The 25,366-nt window shown below is 41.5% G+C and overlaps 1 protein-coding gene across 4 annotated transcripts; it reads left to right on the top strand.

The window, feature by feature from the left end:
- Window positions 1-362: 362 nt before the first annotated feature.
- On the top strand, window positions 363-24,195 carry HHIPL2 (HHIP like 2). Of its 4 annotated transcripts, XM_067292888.1 has the most exons (10): window positions 363-1,275; window positions 2,534-2,589; window positions 11,948-12,600; window positions 13,661-13,804; window positions 14,171-14,502; window positions 15,972-16,098; window positions 16,483-16,628; window positions 18,188-18,269; window positions 22,498-22,580; window positions 23,391-24,195. In XM_067292888.1, the coding sequence occupies exons 2-10, from the start codon at window positions 2,551-2,553 to the stop codon at window positions 23,705-23,707; spliced, it is 1,923 nt and encodes a 640-aa protein (XP_067148989.1). In that variant the 5' UTR covers window positions 363-1,275; window positions 2,534-2,550; the 3' UTR covers window positions 23,708-24,195. The 4 variants fall into 4 exon arrangements, with proteins under 4 accessions (XP_067148989.1, XP_013815171.1, XP_013815245.1 ...); XM_013959717.2 differs by lacking the exons at window positions 363-1,275; window positions 2,534-2,589 and adding an exon at window positions 4,149-5,782; XM_013959791.2 differs by lacking the exons at window positions 363-1,275; window positions 2,534-2,589 and adding an exon at window positions 4,149-5,782 and having other exon boundaries at window positions 18,188-18,283; window positions 23,391-23,477.
- The last annotated feature ends 1,171 nt before the right edge of the window (window positions 24,196-25,366 follow it).

Here is a 25,366-nt window from a genome sequence, read left to right as displayed (position 1 = left end):
ATGGATGATGCACTTCGGCATATCCAAAACTACTTTTCAAACATGTCATGCTTGTGGGTTGTGTCCGGTTCAGGAAACGCTTTCGCTTCCTTCCTGGTAGGAGGGAAGGAAAGGTCATCTCAATTGCATGGCTACATAGGAAAGCTGGTGTCACAGTGCTTTGAGAGAGCAAAGAAACAGAACTACCAAAAACTCTACTGCCTGGTGGAAGAGGTTTGCTAGAACGTTCTTGCAGTCCTGCTCATGACAGTTGAAATATGTGCTGTTGCTGCTTCTGGAAAGCAAATGCTAATGTGTTGTCACAAACTAGCCGTACAGTTGTTTTTGTTTTGTTTTGTTTCAAAAAAATTTTTTTTCCAAATACTTGCTTCTGTTTTAACTTTGCTAATGACAGCTCCCTAGAACTCTGGTGGATGAACCAACACAGGGGATGTCTTTAACAGGACAGGAGAGTAGTATATGGATGAGAGTAGCTGTGCTTTAAAAGCTGAGTGTTTGTTATCTGGGAGTTTGGTCTGGGTTAATGTTGAGCCTTGTGAAATGTGCTTTGACTCTTAAACATTAAGTGAGCCACTTGTCGTAACTTCAAACTTAATCTAAAAATTAACAATTATCCAAGTGACTCCTGATCTGAGCACTAGCTTAGTTCTGACCCACTAACAATGCTGCTTATTCTGTAATGCTCAACATTTTGCTGGAGGTCTTCCACTCAGTTTTGAGTGGAAGCTTTGAGCTTTAGATTGTGATGCTGTCCCAGTTTTACTAAGCCATGTGGTAGCAAGCCAGCATTACACATCAGGGCAGATCATCTCCTCTGTAAAACTCGAGATTTGCTCAATATTACAGTTAAAAGTTTAATTGTAACTTAGGGTTTTTCTAATATTCTTGTGAGAAGTTGTTTTTCCTGAACTCTTCTCTCAAAAGAAGAGGGTTTCAAGAGTTTAGTTTCGGGATAAGTATTTTTAGAACTGTTGATTTACACTGGGAGAAGGGATTAGCATTGGGATATGAACAACTTTGAGTCTTCAAGTACAAAATCTTTTATAAGAAAAGTGGCCTTTGATTTCAGACTTCTGTAAAAAGCTGCAGATGACTACTCTGGAATAGTAAAGGGATTGAATGCTAGTGTTCCTGCTGCTTGTTGAGAACTCCCATGTAATTTTCCCTCTATCCCTTTAGCTGCCTGTGGGAAATGTGTGTACCTTGTAGCAGCTGAGAATCCATCTTGTCACTGAGGAAGAAATGGGAACCAAAGCAGCAAAGATCTGAGTAGAGGTGAGGAGAATGAGAGGACAAAGAGCAGCTTGATGCCTTTGAAGAATCTATTAATTGTGCTTGTAGCTTTCTTCTGTAATCTTGGTTGTAACTGTTGTCAACTTTAAGTGCTCAGACCTAAGCTCTGGAAATAGCATATTTGCCAACACTGTCTTACCCCAAATCCCCTGGGTTAGGGAGAGGAGGGAAGGGAACCCCTTGTTTGTAGTTCAGTTCCTCAGAGGTTCCTTTTGTAGCTGGTTTGCAGCCAGGGATTGTTTTCTCTCCTGGTGCTGGAGCTGCAGGGCTGCAGTCTGCAAGTGGAAGAAGAGCGCAGTCCCAGCCTTGACATAATCAATCTCAAGCATTGCTCTTTCTTGCCCTGTAAAAAAACCATGCTATTACCCAAGGCTGTGGTATTTACACTTGAGCCAAAACTGCACATCTCAAGTCCTGAGTGGAATTTCCTGTGCAAATTATTCAACACATGCTGTGTTTTCAAGCCTATGCATTGTACTTTGAATATGGTAACTCCCAGTGGACGGGAACGTTCTTTGGCTCTGTATTCTGCAGTTTTCTTATGAACGGTCCTCCTCATCCTGTGTACAAAACTTCTGTGTTTTTTTTAATTTATTATATATATTTTTTTTTCCATGAAACAAACATCACATACTTTACTACTCTCCTTTATGCTGAGATAAGGAACTTGCCCAGGGAAACCACATCTTCAGGTCCATAGACCCAGTGCATATTGTCCCTGTTATTCCACCTCTCATTCTGGTATTTTTAGTATTCAAATCTAATTTGATGAAGATTTACACAAAACTGCAATTCATTTTAGCTTTACTCTCTGCCTTCCCTGTTGTCTCATCCCTGTTTGTGATGCTGCTGCCTCTGCTTTCCTGTTTTAAAAATTCATGTCTCACCACAGATCAAGAAGAGTGAGCTAATGAGGTGTCTGCTGCTTATAAAGCATATTGATCCCCTTGTGCTTTGACATCTCCCCCCTCTTCCCTTACCTCCTCTCCCCCCACTTCCTGAGCAGCTGTCTCATACTGGAAGCTTGGGCAAGACTTGCCTTATCTTTCAGAGCAGTGTAAGCATGTTGTCAACACTAAAAAGGGTATATCCATTACCCTTGGAGTGGTGCCTGCTGAATCAGAGAACTGCTGTGCTGTGCACTGGTTCGACTTTACAGTTCTGTGCTTTCAGTAACTGGTGTTCTGATCTGTGATGGTAAATGGCAAGTTCCACTGAGTCTTGTTTTGTTGCATTTAAGGAATTGCTTGAGAGGATATGTTGGCTGAATTAGACCGCTCACTGAAGAGTTTTCAGGTAATGTTAATAGTCTCTGTGGGAGGTTGTTTTCTGTCCTTGTCCAAACTTGATTAAAGCTATTCTAGTTTTTATACCTTCTTCAGATGAGCAGCAAGGAATATTCTTGCCTCCTGGTCTGAAGTATCAGAAGTGCAGTTCTTTATGAATGTAAATATTCTGAGTTTTTGTCTAGAAGCACCATGTCTCCAGGAAAGGGAGAGAAGGGCTTAAGTTCTCTTAACAGAAAAAGTCAATCTGATGAATAAGGTTAGTTACCCCAAAGAGCTCAGTAAAGCTAAAGGAATGAAAAGCACAGGAAACTTGAAGGGCTCTAGTTACAAATGAAGAATACGCAAGGATCCTAATTTGTCGTCCTTGCTGTTTGTTGTGGTTTCAAAATAATTGCACGATTGCCAGGGGATACCAAAGAAACGCTTAAATTTCAATGATTGTGATGTTTGAGAGCAATAGAGTTAGACTGGTATTTGAGGGGATCCACATACTTGAATTTTAAGTGCTTTATCTCATGACAGTACTGAATCTTGCAGCTGACATATTTCCAAATCATTGAAGCTTAAGCAGAGACAATATTGTCAACAGACTGCTGGACAGTCAAGGTGCCACAATTTAGAGCCACAGCAAAACAACAGGTGATGGTTTAAAAACCCAGTGGTGTCTTTTTTTCTTCTTCTTTTTTTTTTTTTATTTTTTAAACAAAACAATCATTTCCCAATAAAGACTAAGAGACCAATAGTCACAGAGCATTTCTAGCTGTTGCTTTGCACTGGTTATTTTACTGGGAATCTAGAACTGGGAACTTCAATTTCCCCATGAGCCACATGCAGCTAGACTGTTGTGAGTAAGTGATGATGTGTGGGGAGAGGGGAAGGACTTTTAAATGAGCAGAAGTGTCCCTAAACATGACATTCTCCCTTCAGCTTCCCTTTCCCCACTCTCTACCCCTCTGCCCCATGGAGGAAGAACAGTAAGTAGAAAGTTGTGGAAACTGCAAGAAACAGCAGAAATGACATCTGTGCATTGGCTATAATCATTTCTCCCAAGATTTGTGGGGAGGAGAAACATCTAATTGGCATTTTATTTTTTAAAGGCAGAAGCTAGAACACTCCCCACAGCATGTGGGGTTTTTATATTGAAGAACAGTCTGGATATTGAAGCATGTCTGAAAGTGTTCTCCCCTCCTCCCCCGAGGTGGTTGGTTCAAGGCTAGCTGGACACACCTGAACATTTTGTCAATGTTGATCTACCCTAAACAGCAATTAGATTTTTTTCCTAAGCTGAGATTTGTGTAGCCTTGGACTATATGAAACTTATGCAAAATGACTATGTGAAGATGGATTTTCAAGTTATAAATGATGCCTTCATGACTCCTTCTGGAACCAGTGTCCTTTGAAATCACTGCCTGCAGGTACTGTAAAAGTGCTATGCAAACTTTAGTGGTCACTTAATGAGAAAGGAGCTTGTTTCAAATGACGGTGTCTCTGGGTGAAAAGGTTCTGTAATACTGAGTTGCAGGAATTGCTAGTTTCTTGCTAGTGCTTCAGAAGCAATAGAACAGATTGCAAAGCCTTGTTCTTTAAGTTCTGTTGTACAGAAATGTCTAGCCGTTAGGTGCATGCTAAAGGCTTTTCCTCAATAGAATCAGACCTGCTGCATTACTCCTATGGCTGTAAAGAAGAGCACTACTCTCCTCTTCATTGGATCACTTGGGCTCACAGTTTGAGGAGTGCGCTGCTGTTTTAAACTTGTGTGTCTCGTGATGTTTACAGCACAGTGGTGATGAATGTTATGGATGGGTGTAGGTTTGTTGCTGTGTTACGAATAGTGATGTGTTTTCCTCTCGCATACACTTGTTTTTGGTGAAATGGTAAAGGATCTAGGTTGTGGTCAAAGGGGTCTCTGCTTGCAGAAGAGTGGGGTTAGGAAAAGGTGTTGTTCTCAGAAACCAAGGTTGAGTACAGTATGTACAAACATAGTACACTTACACATGCAGCTGATGCTGTACTTAGCGAACTCTGGAGGGAGCTCTCAGACTGCTCTCCAGAGAGGAGATAGCGGGCAGAAATCTCATGCATCTTTAAGTATCAGTTTAACAGCACCTGGGTCAAAACCACTAAAATCAGTTAGCTTAAATGCAGGGTTACTGCATAATATCACAGCTGAGTTCTGGTTGTTTAGGTGCCTTAAATGTGTGTTTTCTGCTTCACTATTTTTGAATTTCTTTTCAATTTAACCCTGAATTTGTACCTGGATTTGGAAGTTCCTGCAATACCTCTGTAAAGCTTTTGGTCTTGAAGTTACTTGTACCTATGGTCCGCTGCTGCCTTAATGTATGTGTGTGTGTGTGTGTGTGTGTTTTTTGTTTTTTTAATGATCCCTGGTCACAGGGTAAGAATCCCTGTTCAGTCTTTATGAAACCAGGCCCAAGTCTGGTCCATTTTAAAAGTAGAGTAAAATGGTAGTTAACAACTGAGAAGAATTCATCTTGTGTTTTGTAAATGGAGAGAGAGAATCAGATTCTGTATATAGGTATCATACATTGTATTATTTATTTTGTGTCCATATTTCTTCATGAATGATTTCTGAGCCTATTTTAAACTAAGCTGTAGGATTAGATTTGTGAATGCTTCTAGGGACATGAGAAATGTCCGGGGGGGAGGGTTCAGCAGTGTGACGTGTGAAATACCAAAGAGGCAGTCTGCAGGGTTTCTCTCCAGCCAAATGGTAAACTTAGAAAGAGGGAGAGAGAATGTAAGCAAACCTGGGCAAACACTGAGCTCTGCAGCTGGCAAATAATAAAGCACAGAGGATGAATGAACCATACCATGAAGAGGTCGAGAATTTCTATACATCTGACCTCAAGAAACCTCCAGTGGAGAAAGTGAATGTTTGGCCATGCACTGGCGGGAGCAGCAGCAGCTCTGGAGTTTCCTTTTCTTGCCCACATGTCTTTTTTTGCCTCTCCTTGTTATGCCAAATAAGCAATCTTCTGGGGCATCCTCAGTGCCTGGATTATGGGCCGCCTTTCCAGCCCCCTTTTCACTTGGAGTTTTGCACTGCCTATGAAAACTTTGGCTGCTGCGACCAGGAGAGAGACAACAGCATTGCAGCAAAATACTGGGAGATCATGGATTATATTGATCCCCAGGGGCATAAGCTGTGTGGAGCATATATCAAAGATATCCTGTGTCAGGTAAGGCAGAAAATTAGCATCTGAATCCTACACTTTGGGCTGACCATGGGGGTGGTTTGTGGTTCTGATTGTCTTTATAGCTGTGTCACTCTGAAAAGAGGTGTGGGAGCAGGGGGAAAGTGGGCTGTCATGTCAGAGTAATGATACCTGATTCCCAGCATGCATTTTGTGAAGTGCCTTGTGTAGGGCACCTCGCTTTGTGGTATCTGGCAATATATAGTGATGTTTGATAGCAATAATGATTTATGAATCATTGCCCAGCTCATGATGATGGGAATCCTGCTGCTCTGTTTATTTTCTTGTAACAAAGGGGAGAGTTACAGATCAATATTTATTTTCTATTGTGCTTGCAGCTACTAGGTGGTGGATGGCAAATTCTACAGGATCAAATGATACAAGAATTATCAGGCACAGTATTTGGATTCCTAGGTTCCATGAAGGATGTGTTAAGATTGTGTTCCTGCCTAGGATGCTTCAAATGTTGTGGTTATTAAAATATAACAACGTTTCATAGACAGTAGCTTCATGTGGCTGCATGGTCCAGATGCTTCAGTTGCTCCGTTTCTTTCAGTGCTGTCTTCACACTGTCCATCTGGCTCACAGAAGCAGGTATTTGCAGTAACAAAAGACCAAGGGCACAGTTCTTCCTGGGCTCTCTCTTTTAAAAAAAAGAGCAAAACTGACCTGCCTTTAACAACTGTGTTAGTCATGCAGAGCAGGACTTAATGCATGCCAGAACACAAAGCAGCCAAAAGACACACTTGTTCTTAAGAACACAAAAAACTCTTCTAATTAAAATTTCCTTAGCCTTAAAATTTTATTTGTTTATCAAATGTGTTGGATACTGATGGGATTCTGGCATCTCCTTGGAGAAGAATAATTTTTGGCACTGGGGCTAAAAAAGAGTAGGCTCAGGGTTCTCTCTGTCGTTTTACAGTTGGTAAACCAGAAAAAGGTGCATTATAGGTCCTAGAAGAACCACCAATATTTCCGTTTAGAAAATCTTTTGCATTTTGCAGGTAGAAAAACACAATAAAAATGTGACAATTGCCTCTTTAGACTTGGATTGCTCATTCTGCAGGACATAGTTTAATTTCACATTTGATGGAATTGTATTTTACAGCATATAAACACACTGGGATATATATTTTCTAAGTAATGAATTCAGACTCTTTCATATCTTTCTAGAGTAAGATTGCTGTAAAGTATTTGATGGTAAGGAGCTTGTAATTGCATTGTTATGTTGTCTTATTCCTGTTCAAGTTAGTGACAGCCATGGAAATAATGTTGGGTTCTTTTGACAAGTGTTATTTGGCTGTTGAATTAGTGGAGGAGCAAAAAATCTACCAAATGGTCTCGTTTTAGTGATGTCACTTTGCTGGATCTAATTGTTACTGGTGATCTCACTTGGAGGGGGTGGAAAATGATGACAGATTTCCATTCTACCCTGTTCACAATATCCTAATAATTAGTAGCCACTACCTGTGACATGTCAACACATGCTTAGTGCCACATCAAATACAAGACGACACACTCGCATATGCTATCTGGATGTGATTCTGCTAAGTGCTTATTACCGTTGTCTACACCAGGACATTGGGTAGACCGCTCTCAATAACAAGCACTTTTTTGATGTTGTTAGTTTGGAACTTGGGACATGAAGATTAAACACAGAAGCAGTGACAGATGAAATAACATTATTGGTTTTTGTCTTCTGAGCAAAACACATTTCAAGAAAGATATAGGTGCTTATTGATAAACCTAAATTCAGTGTCTGCTCTAATACTGTGAAGATAGCATTATTTCACATTTTTTGGGGAACTGGAGTAGTAGGGATGCATTGTAACACAGCCACAGCAGCCCATTCAGTCAGGTGTTTCTTCAGTGCCCAAAACAGTGGACAGTAAACAACAGTCCAGCTGTTTTTTTTCCTTGCCTTCCTGGTGTGGTAGTGAGTGGTGTGCTGGGAGTTGAACAGAGGAAACTGTTTTTGGTGACTGCAGCAGCCTCACTGGTCCTGCAGAGCCCAAGAAGGAGCTACAGAACGCCCCTTACCTTGGCACTGTAGCTGTGTGTTTCTTTACAGATGGAAAATGATTGATTGGGGATATGTTCTGGATCATAGATTTCCTGCTGTCACTCTAAATCAGCTGTTTCTATTAAAAACTGACTTGAAGAGGCATCCAGATTGTCTATAAAGCAATCTGGCTCTGCTTGGTAGAGCTACTTCAGTTTACACCTGGCAAGATCTGGGGCTATATTTGCCAGTTACGCTTGTTGTAAATGTTTGCAGGTTTAGAACCTAGCCCTCAGCTGAGCTGTCCTAGGATTTAGCCTAAAAACTGAACACGAAGCTCTGAAAACTGCCTGTAATGTTCTTAAGGAGATGTTGTACAAGTTGCATGGCTGCTGAAACTCACTGGATGCATACCTTGCTACATGTGCTAGAACCGTTGTATGGCCACTGACTGAGAGAATGTTTCTCTACTCAAAAAGCAGTCTTGTTCAAGCTGATTGAAAGCCATGATACAAGCACGTGACAGGAGCCTAGTGCAGGCAAAACAACATATTTCTTAAGCCAGTTTTAATCTGAGGCCTGACCTGTGATTGCTTGAACGCATAGTGTTAGTCTATTGTGTCCTAGTTTGGACCAGTAGGAGATTGTGTACTGCACATACAGGTCAGTGCTTTAGAGGTTCTGTCTCCTTGGTGGGGGAGGGTCTGGTGTGGTGATAGGCAGCCCCAGCTTTGTAACGTAGCATGATGTGGTTCTGCACACACTTATTTGCAATGACAAGGAAGAAACCCGATACTCTTGCAGAGAAACTATTATAAAGTGGCACAGAAGTATCAACTTGATCTTAGCATCTTCTGCTTCTTCTGCTCTATTAAGTATCTGGATTAATTGTACTGTTTCATGCACACTAGAGTGAAATGAATGCAGACAACCAACAATTACTGCAAGGCCACGTAATCCTGGGAGTTTACGTCCACCCTGAGGAATGCCTCCACCTCGTGCATTTTGCCAGAATTGTGCTGCAGACATTCTTTGCCAGGCAAATGATGTGTGGGAAGCTGAATGACTGGAAAAACAGCAACTGCTCAGGGGCTACACTTTGAGATCATGAACTGTAGGAGACCCTCATACTGCAGACTGTCAGCAGAATGGAGATGACTGAGCTCAGAGGTGCTGAGAAAATGCCCTGTCTCAGAGGAAGCTGCTTTACTGTTGGTAGTAGCTCTCATATCCTGTGCTGGGAGTTTGATTCTGTTCTAACTCCTACTGAGGCAAATTAAAAATGTTTTCAGAGAACTTAATAAAGTTATCACTGCAGAACAGAATGGAGAAGAGCTTTAAACTGCAAGTGAACTGTGGAGACTCAGGTGCAATGAAGAACATTGAACTAGCTGCAAGGACACAGTGGGTTCAAGTAAGCTTTCCAGAACTCAATATGCAATGCAGGTTAGGCTCTATCTACTCTTTCCCACCTTTCTTGGTGAATCCCTATCAGGCTAGGTGACTTCTAGTCACTTGAAACTAGTACCATATTTTGTGGAAGCTGCAGTTTAACTAGAAGTTCGACATATTTGGGTGTATATGAGTGCATGCTGGCAGAAGCTGAGGGGGAAAGCAATGGATAATGGACTTACTAGACTGGAGGAACACGCCAGCCAGTTGTGGTTGAAGTGCTTGCACCAAAGCTGCTTTCTTTCAGGGAGACAAGGACAGAAAGGCACGCACTTGTGGCTTTGGCTTTTTTGGACAAAAGGTAATCAGGACATAATGGTGCCCTTCTTTGTTCAGGGAAGAGCTTAAACACAGGAAAAATGCTGTGGTTTTGTCATCTGAGGCTGGGCTCAGGCTGTAAGGGCAGGCCTGGGGGACTTGTCTTCACTTTGCAGATGGAGAGTTCTGATTTGGAAGGAGATGAGTGTGGCGTAGAAAAGAGGTACAGACCACTGACACTCACACAGAAGAAGTCTGTCCTGGTATCTAGCATTGACCTGGGACAGCTTTGTCTATCTTCGATTCCTTACAGATGTGATGTCAAAGCAACAGAAACCAGTTTGTTCCATGCAGTTTTATAATCAAATAGCAACAATGAAAAGTGAGAAACCTAGCACATGATCCAAGAACTGGATAGGCCTTTGGTACTTTGAAGAGATCATATCTGTTCTTAGTGTGGTCAAAAGCCATTGAGTTCTTCTGTAAACAAAGGATAGTTTGCTATGCTAAGTTTAGAATGAGGGTCTCTAGCCTTCACATTCAGTATTCTGGAAAGGCTGCTATTTGCAACAGAAATAATGACTATACTTACATAAATGCCTCAGATTTGTTTAATGAATTTTGTTTAATGAAGCAGAAAAAAACCCCTGGTATAGTAGTTCTTCATTCTTGGACTTGTCTATGTACTTACCTTCCTACATATCTGTGCAATACAAACTCTGGATAGACTTTTTCAGGCTGCTGACATGAAAAACAGTAAAATCTTTCTGCAGAATTTAGCTCCTTCTGTTAACTTCTGCAGTTTTGTGCTGATTAATATAAATAGGTGGGATTTTAATAGAAATATTTTACAGAAGTTCTGGCCCAGAATTTTTGCAAGATGAGGAATTTGAATTTAAGCACAAATTCAAACACAGTGCATGATTTCCAGTATTTAACCTGTATTTTGTGCAGCTAAAAATTTACTTGCAGATGAAGGTGTATGATTATAGATGCATGCATTTGAAAATTTTGCCCAAAGTGACTGTTTCCAAAGATCATGTATAGAATCAATGGTACCTACATTAATTGCTTAAGATAAGATTTATTTATTCCAAATAGTTTTAAATCTCAACTATAGTTGACTTCAGTGATACTCTACATGTGAGAACATGACCGTTGTACAGCATCAGGACAAAGATTCACTTAGCCCAGGATACTGTCTGACAGCAGCCAAAAGCTGTTGGAGGAGAGTATAAGAGGAGAGCAAATACAAATACTTCCGCAGAATATGCTCCCAGCCTCCAATCCCGTTCAGCTTAGGAACTTCCCGAACTGGATGTAATTTCTGTGTATTTAGTGATCGTCAGTGGCTTCTTTCATGCAGTCATACAGGCTCCCCTTGAACCCATATACATCTTTAGCATTTACAGTTTCTTTTGACAGAGTTTCACCTCCATTTTTTAATCTAGCTTCTGCTAGCTTTATCTGATGCTCCCTCACTTTTCTGCTGGGGGAAAGAGTGAACAACTGATCCCCATCCATCCTCCACTGTCGCTTGTGATATTTACAGATCTCTGTCAGACTCTTACCCCACTCTGATCATCTCTCTTCAAGACAGCTCAGTCCCACCTTACTTAACTGTTCTGTATCTTGGTGGCCTTTCACTTGTAGTTTTGCCATGTTGCTTTTGAGAAGGAGACCAGAACTGTGCAGTGTTGAAGGTGCAGGTCAACCGGTATCTGTTTTGTTCGTTCTTTCTTTTCTAACACTTGATTAGAGCTAGGTATGTGCTTAAGTAGTTTAAAGAAGCAAGATCTACATATATCTGGAAAAGGCAGTGATACCAATTGACTTGAAGGATATGACCAGATTTGGCACTCCATTTCAAGAAAGGGAAAGTCCAGGGAAGAGCAGTCAGCGTGACAGACATATAGAAAACACCACCTGAGGGAGAAGATTGAGGGAAGTGGGATTGCTGGTCTGGAGAAGACGGGAGGCTAATGTTCTTTAGAGTGCAAAAAGTTGCTACAGTGAGGGCATGAAAAAATTCTTTTCCCAGTCTGTTAAGAATAGGATACGAAGTACCTGGTTTAAAATCTAGCGGCAGAGACTAGGGAGATCTCTAATGCTAAGGGTACTTATTGACAAGAACAGATTGCCTGTCACTTTCTTAAACCTCTAGTAATGGAAATTCCACAGCATCCCTAGACAAACTTCTTTTGGGAATAATTTAGGTACAGCTGATTGTGCTTTGGTAAAGGAAAGTACTACCAGCCTCTGAATTCACTTTAGCCATATTCTCTGTTTTTTACTATGCCACTTCAAAGATGATTCATTGCGCTCTTTGCCTTACTAATTATTTTTCATTTTATTTATTGATTTGCTTCCATGAAGGTATCCCTGCTTCTCCTGGATGTGTGTACACTGCCACATATTTAGTTTCTTTTACTTTCTAGGAATGTTCTCCATATGCTGCACATCTTTATGATGCAGAAAACCCTCAGACGCCTCTTCGAAACCTCCCAGGACTTTGCTTTGACTACTGCTCTGAGTTTCACTTCAACTGCCACTCCGCTATCAGCCTGCTGACTGGTGATAAACACATCCAAGAATGCTGCGAGACAAACAAGACGCGCTTCTGTAACCTCCTTAACCTACATGATAAGGACTACTGCTTCCCCAATGTGCTAAAGAACACAGCCCTCAACCGTAACCTGGGCTTGGTGGTGGAGGACCGCAAAGGCTGCCTCCAGCTGTGCCTGACAGAAGTTGCCAACGGCCTGAGGAACCCAGTTTTGATGGTCCATGCGAATGACCATACCCATCGCATGTTTGTAGGTGAACAAGTGGGTGTGATCTGGGTCTACTTACCTGATGGCAGTCGGCTGGAGGAGCCCTTTCTGGATATTAAAACTATAGTGTTGGCTACACCGTGGATAGGGGATGAGAGGGGCTTTCTGGGGATGGCTTTCCACCCCAAGTACAAGTACAATGGGAAGTTTTATATCTATTACTCTTACATGGATAAGAAGCAAGTGGAAAAGATCAGAATCAGTGAATTGAAGGTTTCAGCATCTGATGTCAACAAAGCTGATCCACACTCAGAAAGGTAAAAGTTCACATTGAATGCTACTGTATACCATGATGAGGAATGATTTTCTGTCCTTGTCCTCCTCCTTCCTTGCAGAACCAGCAAATTTCCAATCCCAGTTTGCTTTAGGCATGTGACTGGACCTGTTGTGAAGCTACTGGAGGCAGGGTGGCTCAAGGTCATGTGGCAAACTAGATGGAAACAAAACTGAAACTAGAACCAAGGATCTGGACTCACAGGTTTCCTTCCATCTCCATCTTGTACCCTTGCCTTTTAAAAAGCAGTACGTTACAGCCTTATCTGGAATTAACATCTGCCCTGATGTTGCTTAATACTGTAGAACAAACTGAAAAAACTTTCTGGTTTTAGTACTCACTACAGGGATGTTTCACTTAGGGTACTATACATTCATCTAATTGATCTGATATGTGCTTCTCCCTCTCGTTCCCCCCTGCCCCCCCCCCCCCCAAAAAAGAAAAAAGCTAATTATCAGTCATGAAGAAGAATTTGTTAATAGTACAAACTCAAAATGAGTTTCACAATCACCATAGACCTCAAAGATCCTTCTAAAGCCCTCAGATTCACCAATTACTTCTCATATAGGGAAACAGAACCCATTTGTGACAAGCAAAGTTTCCAGGTCAACTGTTCCATCTAGGCAAAAGCTTTATATATTTTTAGCCTTGTTTTTAGATGAGTTTTGATATTCTTATGCCTACAGTGATGGGTGAGTTCTGTATCAGAAAAGGTGTTGATAGGGCTGGCTAAAGCCCTAGTTCATGGGCTGTCAAATGGCAGAGAGGCCATGGTGCTATATGGTTCATGGGAAGCATGTTTCCTCAAGGGACTCTGTACTGAAAGGACACCTGCTAGAAAGCATGCAGCCAGCCTTGTGCTGCAGGTTCTTCCTGTCAGAAAAAGGATGCAACTCAGCCCTTGCACTGTATTTGACAAAGCTGAAAAGACTGTACAGCTGGGAAATTTTGATTTCTTTTGTAGAACGTGTGATGCAGTGCTTCTGCAAACTAACCAAATGTTCAGTAGCTGCATGTGGAGCTATTTCTCTTTTTCTTTTTAGGAATCTTCTGGAGCTTGAAGAACCAGCTGCTAATCATAATGGTGGACAGATTCTCTTTGGTGTGGATGGTTATATGTACCTGTTCACAGGGGATGGAGGGAAAGCTGGAGACCCTTTTGGAAAATTTGGAAATGCTCAGAACAAGTAAGTAGGAAGGCAGGCAAAAGCCTTGAGCTGGTACACCAAGAGATAAGGCTTGGAGGTAAGGCAACATGGAAGAGCAAACTAAAAGAGCTTCCCAAAAGTGCTTGTGCATCTGCAAGTCAGTCTGCAGTATTTCAAAAATTAGTTAAATATTACATTTCGAAAGCTGAGGGGACCCACTTCCCTGAGAGGGGAAAGAGTCTTTTGTGACTTGATTGATTGCAAGACATACCAGCTGTTGGTTTATTTCTTCAGGACAGAGAATTTTTCTTCTGGAAAGGGGGAAGGAGGAGAGAATTGTTTATACTTTCACTTGGTTCTCATGCTGGGGTTTATAAATCTGTCTTTATCTGCCATTTTCTTTAGGAGCACTTTGCTGGGAAAAGTCTTGAGGATTGATGTGGATGGAAAAAGCCCAGATGGAAAGCCTTATCGCATCCCTCCTGACAATCCTTTTGTGTCTGATCCCAAGGCCTGCCCTGAGGTGTATGCTTATGGGGTCAGGAATATGTGGCGCTGTGCGGTTGACAGAGGGGACCCTGTCACAAGAAAGGGAAGAGGGAGGCTCTTCTGTGGGGATGTTGGGCAGAACAGGTTTGAAGAAATTAACATCATCGTGAAAGGAGGGAACTATGGCTGGAGAGCAAAGGAGGGATTTGAATGCTACGACACAAAGCTTTGCCATAATTCCTCTTTGGGTAAGGAAGAAGTTTCTTGCAGGAGACTACTTAAAGAACACTTATTGTGCTATATGTATTTAATCAATTATAGTGCCATTTTTCCAGTGAAGCTAAATCTATTGTTATGTGTTGAAATGGAGTTTGTTTACTTGTTAAGAGCAGAAATCCCTTCTCTCCAGTCTTAGAGCGTTGGGGTGTAATGATGTCCTGTGTCTTCAGGGAATTTCCTGCCATGCACTGCACTGAATAAGGAGTTTAGGGTCAAAGCCTGTGCCTCTTGCAGACAGTTTTTCCAGAGTCAGGAAGACAATAGATTGGGTTTAAGTACAACAAGTAATATTTTGCTTTCTTTAGAAGCTCTGAGCCATGTCTACAGCTAAGGCAAGGGGACCAGGCTGGGGTTGAGATCCTGAAACAAATCCTATGGAGGGGGCAATGTACCCCAGCAAGTAGGACACTGCAGCAGAACACCCAAAAGCTATGCTCTGCGTCTGACTGTGTGTGACTGGACAAACTGTCTCTTTCTGCCTTTGTGCCGCTCTCTCTAAAAAAGAATGGATACCACTGGTCTTTGTAAAGATCTTGGAAAAGCACTGTAGAAGAACTGGGTATTATTATAATGTTCCTTAAGCCATTGGAAGCAAACACTTGGTCTCAAGCTCATGTAGATGATTCTGAAACATTTGTATGAACAGGCAAGTGTAACTGTGGAGCGTGTTATTAATGTTTCTCCTCTTCAGTGCTGGTATCCACATGGCTCTGTTATTCTAAAACTATTCTAATAGTGGTCCAAGCCTCAGCTGACAACACACCTGCTTTAGATTTTGCTGTTAAACCACAGCTTTTAATGAATGACATTTATCCTCAGCATTAAAGACAAGCTATTTGTTCCAGAGGAAAAAAGTGAGGACAGGACTAAAATTTTGTGGGATTTGAAATTCTGCTCCAAGTAAGGGATGAATTCAATTTTAATGTTGTCAGAGGCAAAGCCTTTACTTTTTATAAGTCTCATGACGCATCTTTTCTATAGATAGTACATTTATGCATGTTCTGTGCTGAGAATGACAGCAAATCCATAAAGGTGTGGAGTTGACTTGCAACTGTTTGATCGCATCCTCTTCTGAAGAAATGCTGGCATTTGCCAAGACAATCTGTTCAAATGACTGGTGCCGTGACATACCTATAATATTTCCTGCAGGCTGATACTGTTCTATATTGCTTACTGGATGCAAAGAATCTTGGTCCTATGCATTATGGAAGTTCACTGACCAAGCCTTGATGAACTACACAGAAAGCTCTTTAAAGCCCCTGAATCAGTTCTGTACTGGAGTAAATAATCGAATCCCTACTGAAATTTAACTATGCTGTTTATTCAACTATACCAGTCCTTCCAGTCATTTTTGTGCCCATCAGTGTTACTGACCAATTGCTTTTTGATGCTCCCTAAATGTAATTCTTTCTGCTTTTCATGCATATGCATTTAATAGATGACGTTCTTCCAATATTTGCATATGGCCGCAATGTGGGGAAATCAGTCACTGGAGGTTATGTATACAGAGGATGTGAATCACCCAACCTGAACGGCCTGTATATTTTTGGTGATTTCATGAATGGGTAAGATGGAATTCTTTTCTCTCCAGTTCCCATTTTGTACATGTATTTGCCTTGTCTGAGCAGAATAAGCATGTCAGAGCATCCTGAAACCTTTGAGCTGGAGTAAATGAGAATTCCAGATGTCTGGGCATTAGATTAAGGGCTCTGTTTGACCATTATAATGACATTCTGATTGGGATCTGAACTTCCTCCAAGTTAGGGTCCTTAGGATAGTGGTGGGATTTTTTTGTTTATTTGTTTTAGGCCTGTTTCTCCTAAAGAAAAAATTAAAGCTAGTGAACATTCACAGTCCTAATTGACATTTTATTTCAGTAATGCATAATTTTGGCAGGTTCTAATTTTGATAATGGAAACATAAAACACAAGGTTTTATTTTTCATCTAGTCGACTTATGGCTTTACAGGAAGATGAGAAGACAAATAGATGGAAGAAGCAAGATATCTGTATTGGTAACACAAAAGCTTGTGCTTTCCCTGGAATGATCAGTTCTTACAGCAAATTTATCATCTCATTTGCTGAGGATGAAGCAGGTAGGGTATCTCAGTAGCCATATCTTTACTGGAAATTGTACCCTGTTAGTTTTGTGTTCTAGGACAAATTGTGTTGAAAGTGAAATTATGTTGCACCTCATAAATGCTACTAAAGAGCAGGCACTGCACAACAGGTTTGTAGCTATCTCGGCATGGCAGGTAGGGTTGGTGTGTGGTTCAGAGATGTCTCCTGCCCTGTGAGGCTCTTGCAGGCATGCTTGATGGAGAGCTCAGGAAATAAATCCTCATGTGAACTGAGTCTGAACACTTCAGGCACACTGAGGAGTTTGAACTCGTGTTTGTTTCAGGCTTATCTCTCCTTTTGGTGCTGTTTATGCTGCTCTATTAATGAAAAGGCTATGTCAATAGTTTGTTCTTGCACTGTAACAGCTCATCCTTACTTGAGTTCTTATAGTTTGTCTGAATCTCTCCCTCTTTCTTAGTATAAATTCCTCAGACTTCACAACAACAGCACTTCACTTTGTGGGTTATAGACCAAAGCTTCATTTGGGGATGAAGAAAGCCACTGATTTCAAAATTTAGTGCAAATGTCTTAATGCACAGGATTATTATGGTCCTGATGACTAGAACTTTCACCAAATGCATATGTTGTTCATTTTTATACAAGTCTCCTGACAAAGGCCTATGTGATGCAAAATATTTGCAAACTTCTTGAGAGAATCTAGATGTGCTTTAGCAAGTTCTGATATTTCACGATTCAGCAGAAAACATTTTTTTAATGGAAAGATCCTACCTGATCTTGCTTGCATATTCTGTCAGAGATGCAGGGAGACCTAGGAAATGTGGCTTTATTATGAAATATGTACAAATTTTTTCAACATGTGGATGCTAAATGTCCCTTCTACTGGCTACTCTTTTATAAACTAGTGTGGTGCTGTAATGTAATTTGAAATGCAAACAATAGTTTTGCCTTTTTTTTTTTTTTTTCCCCCAAGCTACAATAATTTGCCTGGATACTGTACCAGTGGCTGCTGAAGGGAAGGCATGAAGAGTAGTTGCTTTCCTCAGTCACAATATAGTAATAAGAGGCTTCTATTTTACATGGATGGCCAATATAGCTCCTGTTGGATTTTTTTTTTTTTTTTTTGGCTATGGTTATGAGATGGCTAAATATTTGTTGATATTTGTTGTGTGGTTTTTCCCTCTATTTGTAGCTTCTGGCTGCTTCTTTGGTACAAACAAGCTTTTAAAAATACATATTTATGTAGAGGAAAGTAACCTTTTAGAAGGCCATTGACATGAAGTAATGAAGGTTCTGCTCGTGCATTGTGCTTGATATAGGACCGCTAGTTCTGCATGGTACGCTACTGAAATCAAGAGCTCATTCTGTGTCCCCAGCAGTCTGCCTACACAGGTTAGGGTGAGACCAAAGCCCCCTCTTTGCAAGTAAGACACTGACTGAGGGGATGACTGAAGGGGTGTTTTTTTCTGACCATGTGAATTAGTGGAAAAGCCAGGGAACAGAGGGGAATGAAGAACAGGGATTTACCTTGTCATTTGCATCTGAAGGTTTTCTTACTTTTTTCTTCTCTCTTTAGGTGAGCTGTATTTTATGTCTACTTCTTATCCCAGTGCCTATGCACCACATGGGTCTCTCTACAAGTTTGTTGATCCTGCAAGGTTAGTAATTAAAGGTCAGTTTTTCTGTGCCAAATTCTTCTATAATCACTATGTGTTCTACAGCTATCACACTAGATAAAGAGCACTAAGTACTACTGATACACAGTCTTAGCAACCCGCACATCCAGACTTTGGTCTCTGTTAGCCTGCTGTACATCTGCTTCATCTTTATCAGTTTCAGTGAAGTTATTCCACACTCATATCTGTGCACCTGGAAATAGATCAGGTTCAGAAAATAATGTTTGCTTGTTTGCATGTCTAAAGTATAGCACAGTGGTGCCTTAAAAAAAATGACAATTCATATTCTTCAGGGTTGTGAAGGAGATAGATAATATTTTGTCTATACTTGAGCCAAGGACCTTGTAAAATTAAACAAACCTAATTTTGCAACAGCAGAGAGACTTCTCTCTTCTGTTTTACTTCATACTGGCTGGCATGTATCCCTTTCCATCATAAAATGCAGGTAAATCACAGTAAAAGGCTGATGGTATATGACTGCATGAAGAGAAATAGTTACGGTCTTCAAGGCTTTTGCCCCATCTCATAAGTTCAAACCTAGCCCAAACTGCGTAAGGCTGAAATTAAGTTGCTAGTGAAATAGAAATAATGACACAAATTGATGGTCTTGCCAAACATCCTAGCATGGCTTGATTTTTCTACTCAGATATGCCTGGGAGGTTGTCCTCCAGCCTTTGCAAACAGGCCCAGACTGGGGCGGGCCATGCGGAAACTGGTGACCTTATGCTCATGGATGTGTGTGCAGCCTGTTTGTGGGAGAAAGCTGGTGCTGCTAGTCCTCACACCACCCAGCATCTGTGTACAAAGGACTCTGATATCCTGGATGGTCTCAGTAGTAGTCTCCCTTGCTGCTAAAGCAATTTAAATTGAAAACAGATGTAGAATGCTTTACTGAGGCCAGCCTCTGAGGCTCCCACAAACTCTGGCTGTTACATGGTGAGGCTAATGCAGTTTGACAGGATTGGCTATGAATCTTCCTCAGGCTGGTTAAAAGGCTATCATTAAGGTAACTGAAAGGCACTGGGAGGCAGATTCTTCCATGACTTACTGCCATTTCTGACTTGACAGTAGTACTGTGGGGATGTCTGTCCCTGACTGCATGCAAGGAAAACCGGCTCACTGGAGTCATCATGTGCCCTTAAGAACTGCCACTTGGAAGGCAGATGAATAACTTTGAATCCTTGATTAATTTTCCATGTGAAAACCCTTCTCCTTATGGAAAGTGGGGGAGAGGATTAGCCCACACTGTAGAGACCCTGATGAAGGTCTCACATAGATGAATATTAAAGCTGATGGTGGAGGGGAGAAGGCTGTGAGAACACCTCTTGCAGGTTAGGCACCTAATTCTCCCTGAAATCAGTGAGACTTAAGTCGTCTAGTGAAAACTTCAAAAATGCCTGCATTTGTAGAGATCTGAAATGACACCAGATCACTGTGAAGGACTTTGGTTAAATAAAAAAAAAAAAAAGTGCAGTCCACAGATTAGCTGCAAGCCCTCTAACAAAAAAGAGTGAAACCTGGTGGTTCATGCAGTATTCAAATAATAAGTGGAACTTGAAAACAGAATTTTCCAGGCATTTTTTTTTCCTTTTAAGCAGTTATCCCTGCTAAAGTCTGCTTTTATAATAAGCATATTTATGCAGTTTTTACCTTCCCAAGCTTTTGGATCTTGCTAAAAATCATTAAATGAGTTTCAAATCGTCCTGTAAGGTAGATAAAGTACTAATGTGTCTATTCTGTTGCTGAGACCTCAGACACTAACAACATGAGGAAATCAAGAAATGTTTTCTTGGGAAGGTAAATCAAAAATTAGGTAGTTCACCCAAAGTCTGTACCAAGATGGTGGGAATAGGACTTTGAGTCCTTTACTCTAGATGACTTTGCTGTAACTACTTGAGGAGACTCCTGTCTTTAACAGCTTATTGTCTGCCAGGAAGCCTTTGAACTGCGTAAACTGTGGTTGACCAAAATATAAGATTTTCATCTTAACAAAAAAAATATTGTGAGCTAGCCTAAACACAGAGAGTTTGAGCATCCTGTGTTTTATAAATAAAAGCCCTGCAGCCTCTGTGTGACTGCTTAATGCTTCATCAAGACTATTGGGATGATAAATCTTCTCCCCTTGCTGTCTGTAAAGCGTGGAATGCAGCTTTTTGTTTTACAAGCAGCCTGAAGAAGCCTTTCCAGAAGGCTGCCTGCCTGAGAACAGTTGGAGGGGCCGTGCAGTAATGCACAGTGTTACTATGACTCCATGGGGGTAGCAAGCCCCCCCTGCCAACAGTAAGGTGATTTTGTTGCTCTGAAAGGTTTTCTGGAAACAAGCCAGTTCCTCCTTGTGCTTTTGGAGCTTTCATATTCATCATTTCTAGAGCAGGATCAGGCACTTAATCTGTTGGCTCATTGGAATTCTATTTTCTGGTTGCCCTTGTTACCTTAGCCCCTGTCACTGTTCAGCTTTGCCCTTGTCTGTTTGGTTAAGCACTTAACAAGCTTGCCCGGGGTGTACAAAGCACTGGCAGTTCCTGTGGAAGTTGAGGTTGCTTGGCTATGGAGCAAATCAAGTCCTGACATCTCCAGATCCTTGACTGTACTCTGGCCTCCTCCTGATCCCATTATGAATAGAGACTATCCATTTTTCTGTGCAATTTAATGCTGTTTATAGGATTCTTCTGTTTCCTCCCCCCTGTGAGCTATGGCTTGGCTGACTAGTTCCTCTGTGACACCTTGCCAATGGGTGTAGTCCTGTTCTGTCCAGCCCACGCACTCCCTGCTTCCTGCCCACACTTCAACACACACATTGGCAAGGGTAGCAAGCCATACAAATGCCTGCTCTGAACCGGTGGTGGGACCACTGCCATCTCCCTGAGGGCAAGCCTATAATTTCCCTATGGACCTCACAGAAAAACAGAAAGCAGCAGAGCCAAGTGTCCCTGCTTTAAGTTTGTCTCTCAAACAGTGCTCTGAGAGACAGCAGAGGGGGGGTTTGACCTCTGCCTGGATTGGTACCAAATTCCCTCAGTCAGGAGGAGAGGGAAGAGGTGTTAGGTGTTGCTTCAAACCCCCCCCCCCAAACATGTTCTACAATCCTGCCTTAATTAATAGCCTGTTCTTTTTTTTTTTAATTGAAATGGTGTGGAGGAAACACTTGGCAGTTTCCCATGTCTGAAGGAGAGTGCTAGTTAGCTAGTTACAAGAAAATATGTCGTCTCAGGTCATGCTTTGCTCTGTGCTATTAAGCATAGCAAACTGGAAGAGCCTGCTCTTATGTGTCTTAGAGCAGTTCCCGGGGGGGAGGGGGAGGGCAGAAAACACAGCTATGTTTCTCCTCTTTGTATCCCCCCCTCCCCTTCCTGTCACTTAGAGGTGACAGCTTTGCCTTGGAGAAAGTGCACATGGTGCTTTTGTACTGGGGGAAGCTGCCAGGGAATGCCAGCAGGAGAGGAACTCGAGTACAGCTTCTCTGCAGCCATCACTTCCTCCTGGTTCCCTTCTTTTGTAAACCCTCCCTTCTCGATGTAACAGTACCTTATAACCAGCCAGCACCCTTGGCAGGTTGTGCTAACTTCTGTGGAGCTGCATGGGAATATTCTGCTGAACGGACAGAAATCCTTACGCTGTACTGCAAGCATGCAGAAAGCATTCTCACTGACTGGCCCTATGCCCGTGAATATGAGACTCCCCCACCTCAAGGTGGGATGCAAGAGCCAGTATTGGTGTGGACAACTCAAAGTGATTTGGAAGTCTGAAATATATTGCATTATACCAAAAAGGTTCTGGAAATAGTGATGCACTGTACCTCCAGCAGCAGAGACATGTAACTGAACATGCCTAATCAGCATTCTTGACTTAGTGGTGGGCCATAAAGAATATTGAACAGGACATGCAGGCAGGTCAACATCCCATGGCCTAACACACCAGCTGTCAGTGATGAAGAAAGAATCCAGACTGCATGATGGCATGAAGTTGGCCAAAATGGTGGTAGAAGAGAAACTTCAGGATTCCAGCTGCTATTAGTAATCAGACAGGGATTTCATGGATTGTACCCCTGCATTAGGCTCAGATTCCACCAAAATTGCACTCTAGGTGCCTATGTGCTTTTATGCCTCTTCCAGCAGAGGCAAATGACAAGGGAGGACTGATATGTGCCTCTGGAACAAATAAAATTCTAATGATTTCTCAGATATCTGCATATCTTTCTGTGTTTTTCAAGGAGAGCTCCACCAGGGAAGTGTAAATGGAAGCCTGTCCCAGTGAAAACAAAGAGTAAACGTATTCCATTTGCTCCACGTGCAAGTAAGTTGTTAGGCTTTATTGTTATTGAGAAGCAAAACTGTCAACAGTCTTAAAGGTATGTGATTGAAAGGGTTAGTGATCTTTAAAGCACTGAGCAGAAGCAATCTTTGAAGTTAGATAATCTTGCTTAATGAATGCTTCTGTTGTCTAATTGATACAATGGCTTTTTAATCCCCATCATTCTAAATCTTGTCAAGCAACAGTGTGAGTGGGCATCACAAGGGAATGGATGGCTTTGGTTTAGGCATTGGATTTGGACTGGGAAGTTCTGAGTGCCTGTCCCAGCTCTGCAACAACCTCCTTGAGTCAAATAATGTAATCCCCCCATGTTACAGAGCCTTTTCCATAAATCTAGGGGAGTTAATCTTCCTTTCTCCTGGCCTTTTTCAGTCCTAGGACCTAAGCAACTAGAGCAGGGATTGCCTCTTATTATTGAGTAGAAGCAATGTTTAGTGAGGTGAGGTTATGTTTTCTGGGATTTCCAGATATTAGTGTAATATGAATAATTTGTAATGTTAAATCTGCCAAAGAGAAATGTGCATGCTTTCATCTTATTTCTGGACTTATTTTCCCAAATATATATTAATCATTTCTCTTCTAAAACTAAACACATTTTATTTCTAAGAAGTCCAAGGCACCTATGATAGAAAGAAAGAAGTAGGCAGGTTTATGCAGTCTGTATTTCTTTTCTTAGACTGTGAGATATTTTTCTTAGCTGTAGCTCTAGTAAGACTTTATATCAGCCATATTTCTGAATCAGCCTTTTGCCTCAGAGCAGAGATGCTGAAACATGTTAATTACTTTCCTCAGAGACCATCCTTGAGCTGCTTAATGAGCCTTCAACAACCCAGCCTCCTGAAAGATCATCTTCCCCCACTGGAGTCACCCGAACAATTTCTTCTAAGAAAGCTAAGAAGACCCAACCCACTAAAATAAAAGCATCAGCAGTGAAGCCAGCTTCAGCTGGTAAAAAGACACAAAAAATCAAAGCCAAGGCTAAACGTTACAAGCCAAAGCAGAAGGTGAAGGTGACAAAGGTTTCCAAAACTACACCAGTGCCGTCCTTGACAAAAAAGAACTCCCACCTAACCAGAACCAAGAAGCTTCCCCAAAGAAAGGAGCAGTAACTAAGGAGAAACTGGTGGAGAAAAGAGTAGATTAAGAAACAGCTTTTGAAACTGAGTGAGATTCCCAACAAAGCAAGTCATTTAGAAGATGGTAACTAATTTGACAGGTAGGAAGAACACTTTCAATAGAGACCAAATTAAAAAAAAATCAGTTCATTTGTTATGCCAATGATGTTTCTTGGGGTAAATTCAGTATTGATCCTAGGTGCTTTTCCATTAATGTCAGTCTATATATTCTATTAAACTTTAACAGCATCAATATCCTAATGTTAACTTTCTTTGCAGTTACTGTTGTGAAGTCCTTTTCTGACATAAGTAGTTATGAGAGTCTCTGATAAACATTTGCTGGTAAGATTTGGCTTTGTATGTCTATGGCTAACAAATACAAGTGCCTGCAGCTTTCAGAGCAGTTATAGCAAGCTTGCTAGTAGGTTTGCATCTTTAATACAAAAATATTATGAAATAAACATGTAAATGATCTCACCTTTCTTTCAGTGTTATTTTGTGGTCCTGAACACTGAATTTCAGCTGAAGCAGATTTTAAGAGTAGTCACCTTTCAGATGATGTAATCAGCAGTGATTTTTTTGTTAAACAGTAGTTTCTTCAAGTTATGGATCACCTGCAGGTCCCACAGGATGCAATTTGGGCTAGAAATGTCCAGCAAATCTTTAACACCCTCCTCCTTCCCCCCCCCCCAAAAAAAGACAGAAAACAAACAAAACCACAAACCACCCCCCAAAAGGCCAGCTATGGCTGGGCAATTTCATTGAACTATCTGCTGGCTTCTAACTGAACAGATGTTTTCTGTTGGATTCTGTCCTCCTATGTCTCATGACATTATAAAGTTCCTATGTATCTTACACCTCTTGTATTATATAAGCTGCAAGAACTGATTTTTTTCTTCCTCCACATTCCCCAAGGTACCCAGAGGTACCCAGAGCAGAATTATTGCAACTTCACTGTATGGCCAGTTTAGACAGTTGAAATAGCTCCAGCATGCATAACTGTTTCACCAAGACTGCTAATACTCTGTGTGCGAGAGGTAGGGCCATGGACATACCCCAAACAGGCCCATTTCCCTCTTGACACTGCGTGGGGAAAAAGCAGCGTTCTCTGAAGCTGCAGGTAATAACCAGAGGGGCACAAAGACATCACTCTGAAGACAGAGAAAGGAATCTTTCCTCCAAACTGTCTGCAAACTTTGTCTCCCCAGAGCTTTAGAAGGGTCCTTTATTTAACACTTGCATTAGAAATCATTAGACTTGAAGCTCTGGATTCAGAAGCTTAGCACATCTCTGAACATAACTGTCAGAAACTTGTGTGTCTAGGGGCAGTTACTGTGCAGCTCTCCACTGCTGCATCTTTTCCTTTTGAGCACAGGGTACAGTCAATGTTGGAGCTAGAGCCCCAAGCTCGAGGGTTCCTGGGGGCTCAGCCACTCTGGCAATAGCTATATTCCTTCGTACACAGAGCACACTCTGAAATTAATTTGCATGGGCATCTGCAAAGAGAATTAAGCAAGTGAGGATCACTGCCCCTAAAAGGGTTATATTATTTTTGGTGTAAGCAGGGGAATCCTAAACCTCAAATGTTTTCTAAAGAAGTATATTTATTTGAGTTGCAGAGCCACAGTCTAGCTTAGCCTGTGCCAGCACCTC

The sequence above is a fragment of the Apteryx mantelli genome, chromosome 3 (assembly GCF_036417845.1).
Source record: "Apteryx mantelli isolate bAptMan1 chromosome 3, bAptMan1.hap1, whole genome shotgun sequence".
NCBI lineage: Eukaryota > Metazoa > Chordata > Aves > Apterygiformes > Apterygidae > Apteryx > Apteryx mantelli.
Note: the sequence above shows the minus strand (reverse complement) of the source record. Positions and strands in the feature narration are given on the sequence as shown.

Coding starts and splice junctions, on each gene's coding strand:
- HHIPL2 (XM_013959717.2), top strand. CDS start 5,399: ATGAATGAACCATACCATGAAGAGGTCGAGAATTTCTATACATCTGAC. Junction 5,783..11,947: donor TCAAAGATATCCTGTGTCAG/GTAAGGCAGAAA, acceptor TTTACTTTCTAG/GAATGTTCTCCATATGCTGC. Junction 18,270..22,497: donor AAGTTTGTTGATCCTGCAAG/GTTAGTAATTAA, acceptor GTGTTTTTCAAG/GAGAGCTCCACCAGGGAAGT.